This window comes from Accipiter gentilis, chromosome 8, assembly GCF_929443795.1.
Source record: "Accipiter gentilis chromosome 8, bAccGen1.1, whole genome shotgun sequence".
Taxonomy (NCBI): domain Eukaryota; kingdom Metazoa; phylum Chordata; class Aves; order Accipitriformes; family Accipitridae; genus Astur; species Astur gentilis.
Window position 1 is genome coordinate 19,495,731 of NC_064887.1, and position 20,781 is coordinate 19,516,511.

The 20,781-nt window shown below is 50.2% G+C and overlaps 1 protein-coding gene across 3 annotated transcripts; it reads right to left on the minus strand.

Annotated features, from left to right (window-relative positions):
- Positions 1-573: 573 nt before the first annotated feature.
- On the minus strand, positions 574-15,379 carry GFI1 (growth factor independent 1 transcriptional repressor). Of its 3 annotated transcripts, none has more exons than XM_049809006.1 (7): positions 15,292-15,379; positions 11,482-11,706; positions 11,014-11,220; positions 6,021-6,436; positions 5,794-5,931; positions 4,033-4,198; positions 574-1,945 (listed from the first exon to the last, which is right to left on the minus strand). In XM_049809006.1, exons 2-7 carry the CDS (start codon positions 11,594-11,596, stop codon positions 1,767-1,769), a joined length of 1,221 nt encoding a protein of 406 aa, XP_049664963.1. In that variant the 5' UTR covers positions 11,597-11,706; positions 15,292-15,379; the 3' UTR covers positions 574-1,766. The 3 variants fall into 3 exon arrangements, with proteins under 3 accessions (XP_049664963.1, XP_049664962.1, XP_049664964.1); XM_049809005.1 differs by lacking the exon at positions 15,292-15,379 and adding an exon at positions 13,615-13,642; XM_049809007.1 differs by lacking the exon at positions 15,292-15,379 and adding an exon at positions 12,229-12,444.
- Positions 15,380-20,781: the final 5,402 nt, after the last annotated feature.

Sequence of the window (20,781 nt, forward strand, 5' to 3'; positions counted from 1 at the left end):
TAAAAGCCCAGGCTGCCATGCTGTGCTCTGCTGGGAAAAGGACAAGGGACCCCTCCATCATCCTCCTGCTTCTCTTTTGTATAGGCTGTGACTGCCAGATGGAGCAAGCCCTGCTGACAAGGCAGGCAGGTAAAAGGCAATTCTGTGAGTCCTAACAGGCTTAAGTATAAATGACACACCTGCTGCTCAGGTGTCCCTACAAACTCCCAGGCACAGACATTTAATCTTGCGGGAGGACATTCAAGTTCCTCCTGGTTTAAGTGGGGAATTCTGCCAGTCTATGTTTTCAAAGCAGACGCTTAAAACTGCTGTTTCCCCTCTAAACCCTTTTATGGTGATAGTTCTAAGCACAGTATACCCCAGTCTCCAAAAGTGTGAAGTATTTTAACTGAAATCAGTGGAAGTTGGACAAATAAATATGGCTGTGTTCTTTAATCACCAGAGCACTTGTGCAAATTCTGCTACGCCTGCATTCCCTCCTTCAATGCCATATCCCTGGCCATCACTGTGGTATATTGTTGTAACAGCTGACATTCACAAATGTGCTGAAGTTACATATTAAATAAAAATCACTCTGGACCATCCTCAATACTTTATTAACTTAAAACATTGTTCCAATAAATATGTACCAATAAACATAAGACACTCCATAAAATCTAAATAAGGACATTTACAAACCTGTCGAGTAAAAACAGCATTTTTTTAAACTGAGGTACATGCAGGGTCATTTAAGGCAAATTCAGTCAATTATACTTTTATAATGATTCCTGCCCACCTCAGCTGAGTTTCCCTTTAAAAATTAAAAAAAAAAACCAAAAACAAATATACAAATGATGCTATTGAGTAGCTATTTTCCAGTTATTAGAACAAGCCCAGAGTGCAGAAGCCAGTAATGGTTCTGGACAGAAAGTCTGTGCCTCCCTGTGCTCCTGCCCTCCTCAGTCAGAATCACTTGTTGGATGGGTTTCCAGTTACAAGACGTAACTCTGTGCTTTGGCCTTTCCACTTGTCTTTCACAAGCTTCCTTCTCCCCAGTGGATGCAGCAAGAAGTAACCCCTCATGCCTCAAACAGACACGCACACAGCCAGGCCTTGCACAGAGAGATGGCTCTGGGAGGATAGAAAGGGCCTCTCTATAACTGTTAATGCAGCTCCTGATTTGCACCAGAACAAGTGAGAGCAGGATCAGGCTCAAGCTGGTACCCCTGCTAAAAACCAGCAAGATGTAAAACTGCACTGTTCAGTCCTGATCCTCCAGGTTTTCCTGACAGGAAACCAAGAGTGAAGCCATTCAGCACTGCAACTCAACCAAGGCAAGCACTCCCTACACCACATGCTGATGGCTCTCTGTCATTACCATGTAAACACTGTTATAGCCATGTTTCCCTGCAAGGCGATTCAAGCTACTGAAAACTTCTGGGGGTTCATCTTGGCCATGGGAGAAATATTTTCCAGCTTACAGATATTTGGTAGCTCATCCATCTTTGGAGTATCAGGTTTCATATCTAATAGGCTTATTTTCCAGTGTTATTTCAGAAACAGAGAGGGGAAGAGAAAGAGAGAAACCCCAGCCTTTAATTTCCGCTTTCACAGTCATTCGGGTTGAGCTATCAATGCATGACCCTGTCCTCTTCTTTCCTCTCCAAGCTCCTGGTCAGAAAGGTAATGCCAGGGTCTGTGCTCAGGACAGGGCTTGGGTCCAGCGGGGAAGCCAAGGGAGTCTGTTCTGATAGTGTTGTAGGTGCTTTCCATATTGCAGATGTGAGTCATTTCAGGCCGTGCTGTGTCTCCCGGTGTCTCCGTAAATCCACCTTTCGTTGGAAGCCTTTGCCACACAGATCACAGCCAAAGGGCTTGAAGCCTGTGTGCTTCCGACTGTGGGTGATGAGGTTGGAGCTCTGACTAAAGGCTTTTCCACACACCTGGCACTTGTGAGGCTTCTCACCTACAAGCAGAAGGCAGGAGAGAAAGGGTGTGAAAGAGGCAACATGCTGCTTATGCCGGACCAGAGCAAACACACTGGGCCTTGAAGCTAATCAAGGGGATTCCTTTATGATTACCAAAGAAGTCATCCTTACAAAAAACATGCAATTGGGAGCCCCAAAGCATTAGCTGAGCGTGCACTGCAGATGAGCAGGCCTGGACTTGGCTGCACCTCCATTGGCCCAGTATAGTCTTGGGAGCACCCTGAAGCACAGAGTGCTCCGAGGACACTGTAACTTGTGAACACATTTGGCTGCATGGGCTCTGTGTGATTTAAACTGCCTTTGTGTCCTAGAAACATGAGGAACTCCTGGAAAGACCCGCAGGTCATGGTGAATCCCTGACATCAATTATTATAGCATCAGCGTGGGGGCAGGTGGAATAGATAGATGGAGGTTGCGAAGCCAAACCCAGTGAGCTGGGGTCTGTCCCCAAAGAAAATATGAGGGCTCTTAAGTGAACCCTGACGGGCAGGGTTCATCCAGACATCTGCTCTTTTCTGTTACCCACGCTGAAATGCTAGCAGTCACCCGAACCAGCCCTGAAGTTCTCCTGCAGGCAAGTAATGTAAATGGGAATAAATCCAGCCTCTGGAACTTCTCCTACTGAGGGGTCAGTGGCAAAACTCCACTGGCCTCCATGGGAGCAGGATCTCAGTGCATTTTCATAGCGTTTATTATCAAATAACATATAAAAGGGAACCCAATCACAAAACCAAGCCTGATTTTCAGAGTGGCTTTGCACCTGCAGAGCCCACTGACTTCAGCTGGAGCAACAAACTCTTTGCAAATTTGAAGATCAGATTCTTAGAAACATAAAATAATACAAAGTGTGCTGAAGGCTCAGTTCACAAGTGTATGCTGCATATGAAAGGGATCCCTGATTCAGTTAAGGACCTGGTTTTATATTAGCAATTTAAAAGCCCAGGCACAGTTTCTGATCTCACAACAAAATAATGGTTTTGATTGATTCAGAATTTGGCTGAAATTCTACTTAATCAAGCCTCATTTGAAAAAGTTACTATGGAAATACTTTTTATGTTGCTTCCTAAATACTTCATTTTCATCCAGCAAACATCTGGTGGAAAATCTTTCTAAGTAACATTTATTGTTCACTGCTCGTCATCTAAAAAAGTCACAACCAAGCAGTGCTACGTATAATGCCATCTTTCTACATATTTCCCATTTTTAGGCTTCACCCATGATATCTGCTAGTGGTCACTATCAGGAAGCAGGATTTTGGTCATCTGAACCTTGGGTTTGGCCAGTACAGCTGTTATTTCATCTCTACAAATGCTTCTGCATCTCACACATCATTCATTTCCCTCTACTTTAAGTGAATGGTGCAGGTCTGAAAGGCAAGATTTTCTTTTAAAGATTTCTGACAAACCTGCCTTCTCACTGAATGGTATTTTTAAAACAATTTCCTTTGGTGATTCACCTGCAGTTTATTAGTTTCCATGTTTGTTACTAACAGTGAAACTTGAGAACTCTGCACCTCTCCTTCCATTCTGTATCAAACTGCAGCCATTTCTCAGAAAGTCTGGGTGGAAATGCAGACAATCTCTGAACAAATATTTAGACTAAGAGTTGGACCCTAGGCCCTCCAATTTAGTGTTTGGTCTAGAGGAGGAGACTCCTGTTGTTCCTATTGTAAATTGGTAGATCCTGCAAAAAAAAATGCTGCAGTCAAATTCACCTGTCATTTTCCAGGGACCTCAGCTGTAAATCAAGGCTACACGAATATAATACTCTACAAATCGTCTTACACAAAAGCCCTTTGAATAAATATTGGTGGATCCCATTAAGGGAACACTGATTGGATTGTGAGGATTTGGGTTATTTTGCAGCTGCTGTTCATAAAACCACATTCAAATCACCCTTCTTCGCAAGAGTAGAGCTCAGATAGCATGAATAGCAGCAGGGCAGTGAGAAGCATGGGGAGATGCATGTATTGTCCCAGCTGAGGAGGAATGGACTGCTGCAGAGAGACCTCTTCAGAGACCTGCCCTTATGGTTGGAGCTGAACACCAGCAGCTGCAGGGCTGACCTGTGTGAATGAAGGTGTGTTTCTTCATATCGGATTTCTGGTGGAACCGCTTCCCACAGTACTGGCACGGATAGGGCCGAGTGTCTGAGTGGATGAGCAGGTGGGTGGACAGAGTAGAAGATCTCTTGAAACTCTTGCCACAAATCTTACAATCAAAGCTGCGTTCCTGCAGAGAGAGGAGCCCAAACACATGTTACACCACACCAGCGATCCCACCAGCAACAAACTGCCCAGCAGCACATCAGTGTTGCCCCTTCTGCCTTAGCAAGCACCTCCACTTCTCCAGAGAGCTGGACTGGCCTGCAGAGACGCTAACACTAGCATGATAGCACCACATGATAAAAAAGATAATGCACCCTCTCCCAGTGCTGTGCACCACTCCTCACAGAAATTTAATTGAACAGCTTTTCCTGCTGGGAGGAATGGCCAGGTGGGAGCAGCCCTGACTGGGCAGACTCTGCCTGCACATTTCAACAGAGCCCAAGACATGATCACGCTACTGGGAAGCCCAACAGCTGCAGCACTGTTCAGAGGCCACCTCTCCACTGTACAGAGGGAAGTGGGTGCTGAGGTCTACTTGGGTCTCCTGGGAAATGTCTGTGGCAGGCTGACTTCTGCTGGCAGGGTAACAATTAACTGCTTATTTGTAGTTCCATTGAAATTCAAGTGAAAGGTACCTAGACCACCTGAGGATAACAGCTTTTCGGCTTACCACTTTAACATATCAAAACAAATGCATTAAGACCTTGCTGCTTCTCTCCTCGCTCCCCACACTCCTCTCCACCACTTTCTTCTACCATAAATCATCTCTTCTTTCCATCCCTTAACTACCATCACACCTTCCTCTTCCTGCTATGCTTTCATACAATCACCTTAGTTTATTTGGCTTTTAACGCACTCTCCCTGAAATGCCGTCCCCTCCATGGATGCAATACGCAGTGCTGCTCCTTCCACCATTATTTAATGGGTGATGAGGTGTTTCCCCTCATTGTGTGTTCTGCTGTTGCACACTCATGAAATTGTAAATAAAACAGTTAGCAAAAAACCACTGCTGTAACTCTATCCTCTAAAAGCCAATGTGAAGAAGGAAGATTTGCCAAATCAAGTGGGTGGGTGAAGGGGAAATATGGCACAATATCAGCAGGTGGAAAATGTTACAAGTCCTCCTACCAAAATTAACTACCATATTCTTTTGGTGTGTGACTCAGAGTGTGTCGAGACGGGTGAAGTCTGTGCTCTATACCTGACTGGTCGTTCAGATGTTCCCTGCACAGACACAATGACTACAAACAAGGGAGGACTCACTTCTCTGGGGGAGGGGAGGAGAAAGAATGAGGAGAGTTGCGTCAAAAGAAAGCACAGTGCATTGCTTTAGCTGTTAAAGAAAGTCCACATCCACATTACAACTTCCAGCTCCGAGAGTGAAAATTTATTATTTATTATCTGTTACTTCTGGAGTGCCAAAAGTGCCTATTGCTTAATACAGATGCACGCAAGGTCTGGGAAATGCAAACAAAGCCTGTGTTCTTTAATTCGTTGATTTGCTCCTTTGCTCACTAGCTGTCCACCATTTCCTCTGCCTGCCACCATATTCTTCACCCACAACTGCCCACTGCAGCCCTACCATGTTCTCTTCCTCTCCTCAGTTTAGATGCTCACCTACAGCCCTGTGACTGCTTCATGGCTTCCCCAGAGCCAGCTGAAGCAAGCAGCTGGCCCTGGCCCTTGGACCTTCATCCTGGCAGTTCGCCCTGCTCTCACCTGTGAGTGCACGGCCTTGTGCTGCTCCAGGCTGACTGCATGGCCGAAGGTCTTGCCACACATGTCACAGGCAAAGGGCCTCGTGCCACTGTGTGAGCGGCGCACATGTACCTCAAGGCCATGCGGCGTGGAGAAGACCTGAGGGGAGAAAGCACACAGGGTCAGGCTTGCCAGGGAGAAGGGGCTGAGGAAGAGTCATAACCAGCATAGGAGAAAGGGACCCCTACCTTGCTGCACTTGACACACTTGTAAGAGCCAGTGCTGATGAGCAATGGGCGGCACAAGAGGTCTGACTCCACTTTGATGCCACCTCGCCCCTTCTCTTGCTGCAGCCTGGGCTGCGTCTCGGCATAGAGTCCAGGGGCTGCTGCCGGCGGCCGCTCAAACAGCCCTGGGCCTGGGGAGCCGAAGTCACCATAAAGTCCGAGGGAAGAGCTACACTCCGCACTGTAGAGGGCAGGCTCCGAGCCTCGCTCGCAGAAGAGCCCCAGGGCTGAGGTTCCCTCCAGCGTCGGGCAGGGTCTGTAGCTTTGCACAAGGTGCCTCAGCTCGGAGCCACCCAGGCTGTTCCACATGTATGGTTTGAAGGGCACCGAGAAGGGGGGTGCTTCATCTAGGGACGGACACACAGATCGCTCTGAGGCTGCAGAAACACAAGGGCATAGGAATTAGTGTGCCTCACAGTCCAGCCACTATCGTGGCGCAGAATCATCTCAGCGCTCAACTTGTGCTCAGCACCCTGTACTGCACATTAAGGCTGCCCTTTCATCTCTAATGGGAGGACATTTTATATTGCACAGTAGGGTCTGTGCATCCAGTACTACATACTCACCTGCTGTCACAGCCAAACTATTTAAAGCAGCCACCGATTTTGTCTGCCTCCATCTCTGGGTGCCCAGGTGTGTACACACTGATCTGACTGTTGAGACACTAAACAACTCAGTCTGCAACTTCCTTTGGTTTTATCTGCAGCTCCCCAGAAAAGTGTATCTTACTTTGTCCCAAGATGGGCATCAAAGCTGACAGTCCATGTTTAAGCTCTGATGTAGATCTCACATATCCATATAGAAAATATGATATTACAGAGGTGCCAGAAGGAGCAAGCGTGCCGAGATTTACCTGTTCAACAAAACTAAAAACTGCTTGTTGCACAATTTAATGCCCAAATCTAGTCTCTCAACTTCATGCCACAACTGTCTGTAACTGTACTACAGCACACTTGAAATAAAGAACAGCTTCTGAGGTGCTTGAATATCATGTCTCAATTTTTCAGAAAAAAAGATAAACTAAAATCAGTCCTCATCTGAAAGAAAATCATGGTTGTTTCAAATTTCTCCGAGTTTCTCCAGGTAAAGAAACTGAGCCCACCTAAAACATAGAGCTTTGCAAAGAGACAAAAAGATTTTCCTAGCAGTCATAATCAAAGCGATCTTTCACCAGGACAGGCTCAGATGGCTTCAGTTGGCTCTGACAGGCTCACCTTTGGCAATAGCATCTGACCAAGGCAGTGGGCACCACAAGATGAATCACCAAGATGAGGGCCCACAGTGGAGTCTGATGCAATGGCAGGAACACAGCCTTTGAGATCAGTGTCTAAAGGCACAAACGCTCAGGGAGCCTCACATAGAGGAAAGCACAGTTGGGCAGGGAACTTGAGGGACCAGACCCCAATTGTGTCTGTCAGAGATGCTGATTAATGCCCGAGATGCTCTGCTTTCACTCTTCATCACAACAACCAGCAGCACTGGGAGAGACAAATGTCTCCACCGGACAAGTGTTTTACTGAACCAAGGAAAAGGTGAACCAATTAACTGCTGAAGTGCCGATGCCTTCATAGATATATTGACACCCCTTACAACCTGGGCTTCCAGAATAACCTCCCTTACCCAAAAACTCGTCCACGCACAATTTCTCTTTTGCTTTTTCTCATTCCTGTCAGCTTCACAGTTCCCATGGCTTTCTCAGCCTTCCGCAAACCAAAATAACCAGGGGCGGGCTTGGGAAGGAAGGCATGATGTGTTAGGCTATCCATTTGGATAGGCAGGTGGTCACAGAGGGTTACAGAACAGAGTGGGAAATGAGGTGAAAATTGAGCTTTGAATGACTTGACTGTTTCCTATCTTTTACATAATTTCAGATGTTAACAGTCTCAAATTCTTCCAGTGAAATCAGTGGTCTTTTGGTTGGAAATACATGCGCACGTACCAAATGGGACATTTGAACAAAGCGATGAAATCAAATTAGCTGACATGGTGCTGAGCATGATTTTTCCTGTTCTGCACTGACTGCAAAGTTGTGGTCAGCGTCACATCATCTATTTTGTGTCTTTGCAACCAGTTTCAGTGTTGCCATCTCTCACGATTTTATCGCAAGATTCAAAACTATCTTAAAGCCCCAGCTCTTGAAACTGCATGATTTCATCAGGTCCTCAGCTTTCCTTTTGTTTGCTTGTTCTCATTTTAACTTTTTTTTTTTCCTTCTTAAAGTCAACTTCTAGCCCAGACTGTAAAGAAAAGCGTGAAAACGTAAACCCTCAATATTTCAACACTAGAACTGAATATCCATAAGGTATTACTTACAATCTTGATTCCTAAGCCAGTCCGTTGAGTGAGAGGAGAGGGAAGACTGACCTGATTTTTGAGCCCTTGGAATTGGCAACACCAGACATGGTAAACGCTGCACCACAGATCAGTTTGCATGCAATGTTCCTTCCATCACCTCACATGCTTTGGAGACCTCTCAAGCACAAGTGCAGGGGAGTCACTCATGCTATACTTCTCAGGGGCAAGCTCAAGCCATCCGAGACCTGTACCCAGTGTCAAGGCGACCTGCAAACCCTGCTCTGCCACACTGCAGGGCACATCCCTCTGCCCTCCCTCAGCTCCACAGCATCTAGGCTTCAAAGGGGTGAGCAGGGAGGGAGAGACAGATTGTCCCTCCTCTTCCTAGCAATTCTGTGCTGCCTTTACATAGACCACTTCTGGGAGAAAAAACATTAATGGAAGGCAAGGCAAACTCAACCTGAAATGGTTGGGAACAGATTGATATGCACAGCAAAGAAAGATTCAAGTGTCCTCCACAGACCACAAAACACCACGCTTCTGCACAACTCCATCATACTCACTAAAAGCCTCCAAGACTGCAGCATCAACAGGCTAATATACTGCTGCACTGAGCTATCAGGCACCTGTATATGCAAACGCATGTGATTACAGACACACGTAGAAAGTGAGGATAAATAAAAAAGTGATTTGCACTGATGGAGTCAACAACGTATTAGTGTTAACAGGTATTGTGTCTGTGCATGCCCGCCTGGATTGGCAGCACAGCACTCAAAAATAAACCTGAAATCTGCATTTCACTGCATATTGAATTGCAACCTGCACCTATGTTCACTTCTAGGGATAAGGGGGTGATAGTACTACTCACTGCACCTGCCCTGAGCATGATTTAGAAACATAAATTTCTCATCTGCCCTGCCTGTCAAAGCACAGAAACTGTGCCCCACCCAGACAAACACAATCATAGAAATCCAGTCTCTCACCAGTGCATCTTGCAGAAGTGACCTAGGCACAAATTCCATTGGGGGCGAGGTGGGCAGCTGTGGGAGAAAGGCCAGCTATCTAATCCTGGCCACTGCCTTCATCATTAACGTAACAGCACCTCTCTCAAAGCACCGAGGTTCATTTAACAAAGCTCTTTCCTTCCTTACAGTACTTGGCAGTCCCTGACCTTCCCGTTCCTCCTGTGAATGGGATCAGATAGTCCCAGGACCACCCTCCCCCACCGCCCCTGAAAAATCTTGGTCTGGGAACGTAACCCTCATTTTGCAAAAATACCTTCCCTGGGTAGCTGGATGGTTGGCTGGGAGCTAATGAATCCCACAGCAGAGGAGGAAATAAGTGGGGAGGATGAAAAGCCAGAGCCGCCCTGGTAAATACCTGCTCCATTTTACATCTTTTAGACACCTTGTGAAAACGGGATGTTTCCCCTACAGAAATTGTAATTATTTGGGGAAGGAGAAGCAGGACAAATTCATGAGAACCAAAATTACACACATTGCTACATTTTGTGCAGAAATATTAGCAAAAGAGAGACTGCTGCATTGCTGCATTTGGTCTGGTCTGTCATTTCCACAGACTGAAACTCCCGTGGCTGGCTGTGATGATACTGGGCAGCATTTTGAACGGCCCCTCAAAGGGCTTTAGGACTCTTAAAGGAGGGAGAGGGTTTAAAAATGCAAACCTGCATTATTACAATCAGCCGCTGATATGCGAGGACACTATAAAGACAAAGTGAGAAGATCGGTGGGGAAACGGGAGTATTCGTTTGCATCTGCTGTCAGTTGGTAAAGCTGAGACAATTTTTCCTTCACTAAAACAGAAATTGTTCTTTTTTCCAGCTGTCACTTTTTAACTGAGGCAATAAAAAGTGGGGTTTATATATACATATTTTTGTTATAAAATGACACCATTGTATTTTTAAACAAGATAAGTGTTCACGCCAGTCTGGGGACAGCATCTCCCACTGCTCCAACCACATCAAAGGCAGGACGAGGGAGCTAGAGACAGGCGCTGCAGCCATAAGTGTGAGTTTCCTGGATTTGGGGTGTTTAAATCTGACCATCATTATTTTCCTCTGTTTTTTACGAATGCGTTTTTAGAAAAGCGGGGGGGGGGGGGGGGGGGGAAGAGGGAGTGAGAGAGAGAGAAGGGGGGGGAAGGAAAGATCATTTTCATAGGCAAGAGGCAAGAAATAACCTGAAAGGGAGTTAGGGAAAATGTCTAGCAGGTAGCACAAAACACAAAGTCAATGCTGTTTACTACAGGTATATAGATAGCCTAATAGAAATTTTTACTGTCTTAAAAAACTTCTGAGCGCCAGGTAGCAGGACCCTGTAGAAAAATGCCGGGCCCTTTAAAACATAACCGGCTTGCCTCTAGCAATTAATCAGAAACAAAAAAATCAACGCCCGATGGCATCACAACTTTCCTACAGCCTGTCACCGGCTGCTCCCTCAGCAGTGGGAGACGGGCTGGAAAAGCAACCCAAAAGAGAAAACCTGAAAACGAGCGGAAAAGGCAGATCTCCGTGGGAAAAGGCAAATCTGTCCCTTCCACTCGTTTTCGACAGCAGCGCCCAGCCATGAGACATTGCCCCACAGCACCGACACAGACTCACAGTCGGACCCTCGCCCAGTGCTGCTCGCCCCGGTCCTACCTGGCGAGACGGAGGGCGAGGGAGGTCTCCAGAAATCCTCAAATTCGGACACCCTGTCACAGACGCTGCCCTCGCAGCTGGGCGCCGACTCGGAGGTGCCATCGGCAGCCTCGGTAAGGTGGGATTCCGGGGAGAAGCGCCCCCGGGAAGGCTCCGGATCGGGCAGGACGGTGCGGCACAGCCCCGCGTCCTCGGGGATCTTGCTGTCTGCAGGGTAAAGGCGGGGAGGGGGCTCCTCAGTGCGGGTCGGCGGTGGGAGCCAGCCACCTCCCGCGGCGGCCCCGCTCCCACCAAGGTGTGCTGCCGGACCCGCTCCAGCCCCGCACCGGCCCCTCCGGCGTCCCGCGGGGGCTGCGGTGCCGGGGAGCTGCACAGCTACCGGCCGGTGCCGGTGCCGCGGGCAGCGGGGCAGTGCGGGCGGGTGGGCTGTGTCCGGCGCAAGCGAGTCTGCGACCGACGGACTCCTACCTGCACAGATCTGGGCTAGCACCGTCTCCAGCCGCAGGCTGTAGTCCTCGTCGGCGGAGCGGGGCTGGTGGTAGCTGTGCGCTTTCTTGCTCTTCACTAGGAAGGACCTCGGCATGGTGGGGTGCTGCCACGGCCGGCGCGGCCGCACTCCCTCTCCAAAAGCCGGGCACGGCGGCGGCGAGCGTCACCCCCGACTCTCCCGCGGGGCGGCGGCGGGGAGGCGACCTGCGGGGAGGCGCCGAGCCCGCCGGTGAGGGCCGGGGGCGCCGGCCGGGAGGGGCCGCTCGCCGGGGGCGGCGCGCCAGGTGGCGGCGCGCAGGTGGCTCCGGCCGCCGCCCCCGGCCCCGCTCGCCTCGCTCCCCCCCGCCCCCTTCTCGGAGCGCAGCTACTCAGCCTCCCGCCGCCCGCGGCCAACGCTGCCCTCCCCCCTCCCCCGGGTACCCCTGGGGCCGCCCCGGCCACGGACCGACGGACCGGCGGACCGGCGGCCCGACGGCGAGCGGTGCCCGGCCCGTCGGAGGAGGGATGCCGGCCCGACGGCGGCTGCCAGATTGCGGGGAACAGGCCCCAGCAGCGGCCGGGCACCGTTCCTCGGACGAGCGGGGCCTGAGGGAGCCGGGGGGGCGGTCATGTGCACCCCCGTCCCTCCGCGGGAGCGCGGCCGCACTCGGCGGAGTGGGCGCACCGCGCCTCCATGTTTGCGTCCGCGCCGGCAGCCGCGGCAGCAGCGGCGCCAGCTGAACGCACCCCGAAACGTCTTATCGCTCCCCGCCACCCAGAACGGGCTGGACGGCGCAGGGCTGCCGACGAGACGGGCGGGAGAGTCGTTAGAAACTCGACAGCCTAAACCCGACGCCTGAGAGGCTGTTGCTGTCGGAGGGACTGATTCACCCATCCAGCCCGAACCACGATAAGGCGAAAACGAACAAAACGGAATCTCTCCTGCAGCCCGCAGCTGTTGGCGCCACGGCACCTTGCAGCTGCGGGCACCGAAAGCCGGGCGGGGAGAGAGACGAGGTGGGAAACCTCCGGGGGGGGGGGCCTGTGGGGAGCCGAGGGAGACGGGGACTGCGTTAACCAGAGCTGCCCCGAGCCTGCTCCTCGACGGAAGGCGGGCGAGGTTCACTCGAACCCGTCCAGCGCCGCGCCGCCTCTGCCGTGACACTTGACACTTTGCCGAAAGCGAGTTTAAACCACATTTGTTTGGATCTTTTGGGGGACTTAGGGAGGTTGCTTTTTTTAACTTTTTTTTTTTCTTTTTAATTTCCCTCCCGTCAGTGGCCTCGGGTTTGCGAACGGGGAAAGGAGGGAATGGGCCCGGCCCCGCCTGCCCCGGCCGGAGCGGAGCCCGTCAGTGGGGCCGGGGGAGCTTCCCCGCAGGTGGCGACCCTGGCTTCGCCGCGAAGCACCAGCCCGCCCGCGCCCGGCGGGGGCAGGGCCGCTCCACGCCGCCGGGGGAGGCACCGCCCCCGGGCACGGCAGCGGGCGGGCGTGCGGGTGGGAGCGTTGCTGCCCAGGCCCACCTGCGCCTCAGTTCATCCTTGAGCGGGGGCCGGCAGCTAGCGGGCCCGCGCAAAAGGGGGGCGAGAAATCAAAGCGGCCCGATAACGCATCGCCCTCCCCGACAGCAACGGCAGCCGCAGCCCTAGGGGGGGGCTGCGGGCGCCGGCGCCGCTTCTGCCGCGCGTTTTTCGTCCCGGCGCGGCGCTTTTCCCTCCAAAAGCCACGCCGCGGAGGCGCGGCCGCACTCCCCCCCCCCCCCCCGCCCCGCCGCCCAAGGCCGGAGCCTTGCCAGGCTGGGGCTGGGCCCGGGCCCGTGGGAAGGCGAGTCCCTCTGCCCACCTGGCCGCCGCTCCGCCGCGGGCACCTGCCCCCCGCTCGCCTCCCCGCCGGTCGTTGGCCCGAGGGCCGCGCGCGGCCGCCGCCTGCGCCTGGCGGCACGCGGGGCTCGGGCCCGCTAACGGCCGCCACTGTGGGGGCGCGAGGCCGGCGCCTCCCCCAGGCGCCACGGCTGAGGCAGCCCCAGAGCGGCGCGGGGGGCGGGCGGCGAGGAGAGGAGAGGCGAGGGGTCGCTGACACCCCGGCCCGGCCGCCGGCAGCTGCCTACGCGAGGCGAGAAAAGCAAGAGCTTACCCATTTGGAGGGGAGAAGGAAGCTGGGCTGCAGACGGGGTTTGCGCCGCAGCCTGCTAGTTTGGGTGACTTTAAATTTAGCCTCCCTTTAAGGAGCAATGGTGCTTAAGTTGGCTTTTTTTTTTTCTTTTCTGTCTCTCTCAACTCCTTCAGAGCTCGGCCCCCTAAACCACAAATTCCACTTCCTGAGCGTTAGGAGCTTCTGCAAGAACCCAAAAAAAAAAAAAAAAAAAAAAAAAAAGCTTAAAAAAAAAAAAAAAAGCCAGGGCCTCACAGATCAGCACTGTTCCCCCTCCTCTGTTTCTCTCTCATTTTTCCTTAAATGAAAATGTCTTACCGTATTCCACCTCACAGGGCTCGCTGAAGTGACATCAAAGTGTCATTCTGGAATCGGGCGTTTCATTTCTCTCGGGGTTCTGCTCTAGAAATTACACACATCTATCTGAACTATTCTTGGATCCCCTTCAACTTCCGCAACGAGAACAAGTCACAGATTCAAAACACAGATTGACTCAAGGCGGGCAGAGGCAGAGGGCAGGGGACGAAGGAGCCGGCGCCCGCCCTGCCGAGCCCGCTCCGCGCAGCATCCCTGGCCCCGGCCGGGCAGCGGGGGGACGCGCCTCCCGCCGCCATCGAGCCGTGCGTGGCGTTATAATCGGGGCTAAGGCAGGGCCCTGGGCGACGGAGACCTCCCCTCGACTAGAAATAACTTGTTGTGGAAAACTCTTTTGGGATAAATACGCCCAACGGCGCTGAAAATACCTTAAGACCCAAGCCTAGAGGTTTGCTCATTTCCCTTCGGATTTAGGTAATGGTTAAATATGGAAGGGGTAGGCGAGATCCCCCCCACCCCCCGCCTCCCCGGCGCACGGTGGGTACTGTAGCTTGAGAGCGATTCAAACACGGAGGCGAGAGGGAAGCGTGCCGGTCCTCAGGCTGCTAACCCGGGGAGGATCCGTAGGGCAGGCACCGGCGGCGAGCATGGTGGCGGGGGTCCGCGGCAGGCAGCGCCCCGCACCGCCCGCACCCGCGGGGACCCCCGCGCTGCGCAGCCAGGAAGCCCGCTCCCTTCTGCAAAGAGAAAAAAGGCTCGCCTTGCTTTACACACACACCCCGAGCCCAAAACACAGATTTCCAGGTCTAGCCTCGGATTCCTGATGCAGCCAGGAAATCCGGCTCGGGTCTCCGGTAACTTTCTGGGGTGGTTCTCGGCTTCGCCCTCAGACATCTCAGGCCACCAGCAACTTCCTTTCGATGACTGCAGGGCCGCCCGAAGTACGGCTCTGCAGTGAGCGAATCGAGGTTTGCCACCACTTCCCGGTCAGAAACGACTGCAACTGAAGTCGGACAAGGCAGGAGCAAGCAAGCTTCAGCCTCCCTCACGCCCAGGAGGCTTTGCGAACAGGTGCTTTTCTTCACCACCAGCCCACCCCCGAAGTATTCACAGAAAAATTAGTTACTTTGTGCCTGTGAGCTCGTGCGGAACATAGGATTAAGCAGACTTCCCAAAATCTAACTAAGCAAGCAAACACCACCACGAGAAAAACTGACCAGCCTTTGGCGTGATGCTTTAGTAGTGACACAAAAGGAAGTTGAAGAACACGACTTGACACATCGCCCTTAACACCTTCATTGTTGCCGGAAAGTTCCTGGTGCTGGGCACAGCAGTTTTACTTACGGCATCTGTGAACCGCGGTCTCCTTGCTGCGCCTTTGGTTGATTGCTCTGAAAACCATTCACGCCGTCAGCTTCAAAAATAAACGCTGGAATCAGTAGAAATAACCAGGTTAGAAAAAGTCAGTGTAATTTCATGTGTGCGTCTTCGTTGACTCACCGTTGGTGACTTTTTAAGGAACAATCTTTCTCGTTTGCCTCTGAAGCGGGATTATAAACTCATCGGTGACCTTGCTAAACAGCGCTTTGACCGTGTCATGAAAGCAACAGAAAACACTACTGTAAATTACTATTAGCGCTCATTAACAATTCAGCCCTGGTTACAGTGAAATACATATTCGTCCTTATACATCGAAGTTCAAAATGTATACAGGTGCTTTGGGGCGTTTCCGTGCGGCAGGCGCTCGCTGCCTGCCGAGGCGCTGGATGCGCTGCCGGGCGGCGGAGAGCCCGCGCCGGGCGGCTCCGCTCGGGGCTCTCCTGCGGGAGCCACCGCGCCGAGCCCCCTTATGCTTAGCCCACCTGCAGTCGGCACTTTCTCTCTCACCTACCCCTTCCTCAGCTGTCTACAAGCCTTCAGCGAACATAAGGAAGTCGAACGAGTGAATCAAGGGAATGCTTAGTTCAGCGTGTAATCTCTCAGGGAAGGGTGGATGGTGCACGGGCACCAGGAGCAGACATGCGGCTCCTGGGGCGTCAGCTGTCTCAAACGACTGGAGGAGAAAGGGTACGAAAACGGCTTTGTTTCGTGATTTGCAAAACCAACTCGTGCCCGAAACGCACCCCGCCTTCCCAGGGATTCGCCAGGACGGACGATTTGCTTTACGCCGGCCGCTGAGGACGGGGAAAAGCGGAACGCGGGCGCTGCCCGCCGAGCCGTGCGGAGGACGACCCGAGGCTCCCGCGGGCGCCGTGTGCCGGCTCAGCTCTGTGTCCGGAAGGTGCGCGGCCAGCAGCCTCCCGCCGGGACGCGGCCGGCTCCGGGTACCGGAGCACAGGCTGGCGCTACCGGGGCCCGGCGGCTCCCCGCCACGCCGCTCCGCCTCGTGCGCGCGCCGGCGCCGCCGCGCCACGTGCCCGAGGGCGGCGGCGCGAGGCCCGGCGAGGCGGGAAGCGGCCCCTCCTGCCTCGGCGCCCCTGAGGGGAGCCGTCAGGGGAGCGTCCGCCGCGCGCCCCGCCGGGGAGCGGGGGCGGCCCGGAGCTGCCCCGCCGCCCGCGGTTTTGCCGGCTGCTCTGCACCCGCGGGTGCCTCGGCGCGGGGAGCCGGCGGGCGGTGCTGCTCCCGGGGCTTTGCCGGCCCCGGCTCGCGCCGCAACGCGTGAGCTTCTTTCATCTCGTGGACTTCCAGCCCCTTCGGTCGGGAACTCGCCCCTCACGCGTTTTACCTTGCAACCCAGAAATACCGCTGGGCTGCTGCCTCTGCGGAAGGCGGGACTGAAGGAAAAGCGCTGCGATCTGTAGGTAGGGCCCGAAGGCGATTCCACTCCGTAGCCTCCGACAGCCGTCGTCCCAGGGCTCTTTCCACCCCCGAGAGGAGCTTGTTAGCTGTCGTAACAGCACCCTGAAGAGAGGCGGAGGGACTAAGCTCTTATTATTTTCTCGGTTTATGGTGTGACCTATGTGCCGCAGTTCGGTAGCCTTTAAAAAGGATGGTCTTGTGTATGCGGTGGTCGTCACGTGGCACTGCAAGAGCTATGTGACAGGACCAAGTATTCTGTATCCCAGTGTGAAGAAACCAACAGCCAACGGTCCTGAGTTGGTGGAGGGATGTAATTCATGTCAAGTGTAAGGGATGGGTTTTAATAGAGCTGCTCTAATGCTTCCCCCGAAGGGAGTGTGGTACTCAAAACATAAAAACTTGGTAAGATACAGTTGAATGCGATGGTAAGTAAATGATCGTTACCCCATAGTGACAAAAGAGGGGAAGAAATAAAAGGAGGGGTTTAAACTAGGGTGGAATTACGTTGTAGTCGTGCTTCAGACTGAAGGAGCTACTCAATGTAATTTACCGCACTGTTCACAGCAGCTGCCTGATGTCACCAGATAAGGCACCAAAGGTGATGGGATGCAGAGGAGATCTTCACGTTCAGAAGTGATGAGACGCTTTGTAACAAGAGGAAGGATTTGAAGAACAGGATCTGACAGGTTAGCTGCTTGGTATGTAGGGGAGGAGGAGCAATTTGTTGTGTGTGGAAGTCAGGACTGGGAGAAGGCAGCGAAGAGGGTGATGCTGTGGGGAGCTCGTAACATACACACTTTAAAGTGATAAAACCTGAGACCACAGTTATCCAGAACACTTTCACTATGAGAAGCTGCTAGAACTTGTAGCACTGTGCATTCTGTTGGGAAGTGTGTCTTTTTGTATGTGTGTGTGTGTGTGTGTAAATATTTAATTATTTTTAACATATCCTGCTTATTGTTTATTTTTTTTCCCCCAGTATCTTGTCAGTACCTTCTTTATGTTTCTCCTTGTGGCATAAACATGTGCTGTAAATATGTGAGACATTAGTCAGTGATTTTGATAGCAATTTTTTTGATTGCTGGGGAAACCAAAGTAACTTCTGCTGCTCTCAAAGCAGATTAGAAAAGTAGCGATCACTGTGAGCACGAGCTGGAGAGGGAAGGTGACAGTACACTGTGGTGTTGAACGCTGGGATGAAAAGAGGGATTCCAACTTTGGTAAGGAGTGGACCCAGAACTTAAATCTCCATTATGAATAGAAGGAAGTTGAACCAATGGGTTACAGAATGTAGACTATGCAAAATGGTCTCAGGAATTTTAGTTCTCATAGCGGAACACTAGAAATTTCAGTCACTTATGCAACCGTATACAATTCTAAGAGCATGCCACATTGCTTTTTTTTTCATAATTGTGAAAGGAGATATTAATTGCTGGAAAGGGAGGGTGTTAAGCTGTTGTATCTTGCATCTAGCGGTTGTATCTTAGTCAATCCATGTCCATGTATGCATAGGCATCTGTTAGCATGTTTTCTCCACTCTCAAGGTGAGTGCTATATATAACCTCATACTATATAGAGGTTATGTTGAAAGTCAGTTTACCCTGTGCTTTTCAGTCCATCATTCAGAATCTCTAGTTCTATGGGCTACTGTGTAAATGTATTTATTTCACTGATTTTTTTCTTATGTCTTGAGCTAGTCTGTAAGAAAAACCCAAACCAACAACCAACCAAACCTATCAGAGAATTACAAAAAATACATATTGGTACAATTATATTGGTAAAAGTATTTCACAGAACAAAAATGAGCTTCATTAAATCCAGAACTAATGGATTGGTACTTGATACATAGCTTTCCTCTTCCCTCTCAATACACAGAGTCAGTAGCTGGTGCATAATTAAACATAACACTGTAGTTTCCACTTAGATTGTACTAACCTCTATTTTATAGGTTGATTTTTTAATTTTAGTCTCCAGGACTAGCCTAATGGCTTTCCTGGGGGATTTATATTACCCTCTACATTCCCCCAAAATGAGTTACATTATTTGGAGCCTCTACAGATAAAGGAATTAGCAGCACATCCAGTCTGAAGTGTGGATATTTTTATGCTAACGTATCTTTAGGCCATTCTAGCTTAAAATATAAATGTTGTATGAGCATCAGCTTTCACTAAGTCACTAGCATAGTCTCTGATATAGAACAGTGATTACATTAAAAACCCCAGAGAAACACACAATTCCTTCTGCGTTGCAGTTCCACAAAAGATTAAATTCAATAATACAAGATTTACAAAGTGGTTTTGTTAAATTTATGCAAACCCCTATGTGGATACTTCTTTTAATCACTTTCATAGTAATTTATTTTAGTTAAAATAATATAGGAAATTGCACATACAGTTGAAAATTTAGTAGAACCCCCCCCTACTTCGTGAATGTGTGTGAAGATGAGGCCTGCATTTTGTCAAAAAAATGACGAACATGAACAAACAAACAGTTGTTGACCCATGAATGTAATAAATGCTTCTTAACTTCACAGAAGCACTGTCTCCCAGCTAGTCACGTTCCCAATTTTTCACAAATGTTACAAACTTCTAGTACATGAAATGAAATGACTTAAGTAAAAAGAGATCTAACCATAAATGCTATTAGGAACTAATATACTCATTCCCTTAGCCTGGAGAAATAAGAAAATATAAATATTGAGGCTTCTTGAGCTAGTGATGACATCTGATTATCAGATAGGGAAAGCAGAACCATTTTCACTACCAAACATAAAACATGATTTACATGGAAACTCTGTATATAGCAGGGCATGCCCCTTCCCTATTTCACCTGTCTTCTTGGCTGCAGCACTTGCATATTCAAGAATCTTAAGTTTTCATGTTTACGTGCTTTTTTTACACTGAGCTCTTACAGCCTGTATGTAAGAGCAAATCTAAGAGAACAGTAATGTTTGTTAGAAGGTCACGCAAGCAAGGTCATGGTGTGTAGTGTAATTAGTATGCTTTATTTATTGACATATTAGTAAATCTATTATCTATGCTGTTGATGATCTGACATTATTCTGGTGCACATTCAAATTATAATACCCATATGTAAAGAGCTTAGTGTCATTTATTTCTGGCAGAATAGTTGCAGAAAAAGCAGGATGATTCTGAACAGCCTCTCTTGGTTTGTCTTCCTAGGATATTCTGTGTGTATCTAAGTCTTCTGAAACTCCAGCATGTCCAGCGATTCACCTTCATCACTAGAAGAGATGCAGTTAGTTGGCTAATGACTTTTGCTTTTCCCTTGATATTTTTATTTATGCTGTTATTCAGTATCAGTATTTATTCTATTATTATACTTTAAAACCACAAAAGTTCAGGAAATAACCCTTGCCAACTAATCTCATTTGCTATCACTTGAACAGTAAGGCAGTTATTGCAAAATCATAACACTTCACTGTTCAAACAGACAGGATTTTTATGACTCTCCAACTGAATTTTGCTCCTGCCACTTACTGCAAAACATTACCTTTAAGAGAAACTTGCAGCTGGTATTGATGACAGACAACAAGACATTTGTCACCTATCCTCTTGGGCAACAATTATCCAGGTGCAAACATAAGTTACGAGATGCTCATTGGAAGGAAAAAAAGGTAACTCTTACTTGTTAGTGGATAAAAGTCCTCCTGATTTGGTTTTGCATATATCAAATTTCCAACAGGGATCAGAATAAGCTAAGCTGCCTCAGAGATGGCAATCTCAACAGGCTATACTGGAAGCTATGTATGTACTGATAAGATGTGGGGAAATTTTGTAGAAATACTGAAGCAAGTTAGGAGCTGCAGAAATGAGTAACTTGGAATTTGTCACCCACCTGCTTTAAGATTTAAATTAGATTGCACCGGGGCAGATAATACTGTTGAGAGGCCCAGAATGTGCTGCTTCCATGCAGCCTTCCCTATCATTCTTTGAACATTTGTTCATGTCCTCAGTTGTGCTGTTTCTTTCCGAGGACACATTCAAAATAAAAGTAAAGGAAATGCCTAACAGG

Bases quoted from the DNA above. Each gene is read 5' to 3' on its own strand.
- GFI1 (XM_049809006.1), bottom strand. From the start codon at position 11,596: ATGCCGAGGTCCTTCCTAGTGAAGAGCAAGAAAGCGCACAGCTACCAC. The intron at 6,437-11,013 runs GTAGGACCGGGG...GTGTTTCTGCAG, and splicing joins CTCGCCCTCCGTCTCGCCAG to CCTCAGAGCGATCTGTGTGT. The intron at 5,932-6,020 runs GTAGGGGTCCCT...TTCTCCCCTCAG, and splicing joins AGTGTGTCAAGTGCAGCAAG to GTCTTCTCCACGCCGCATGG.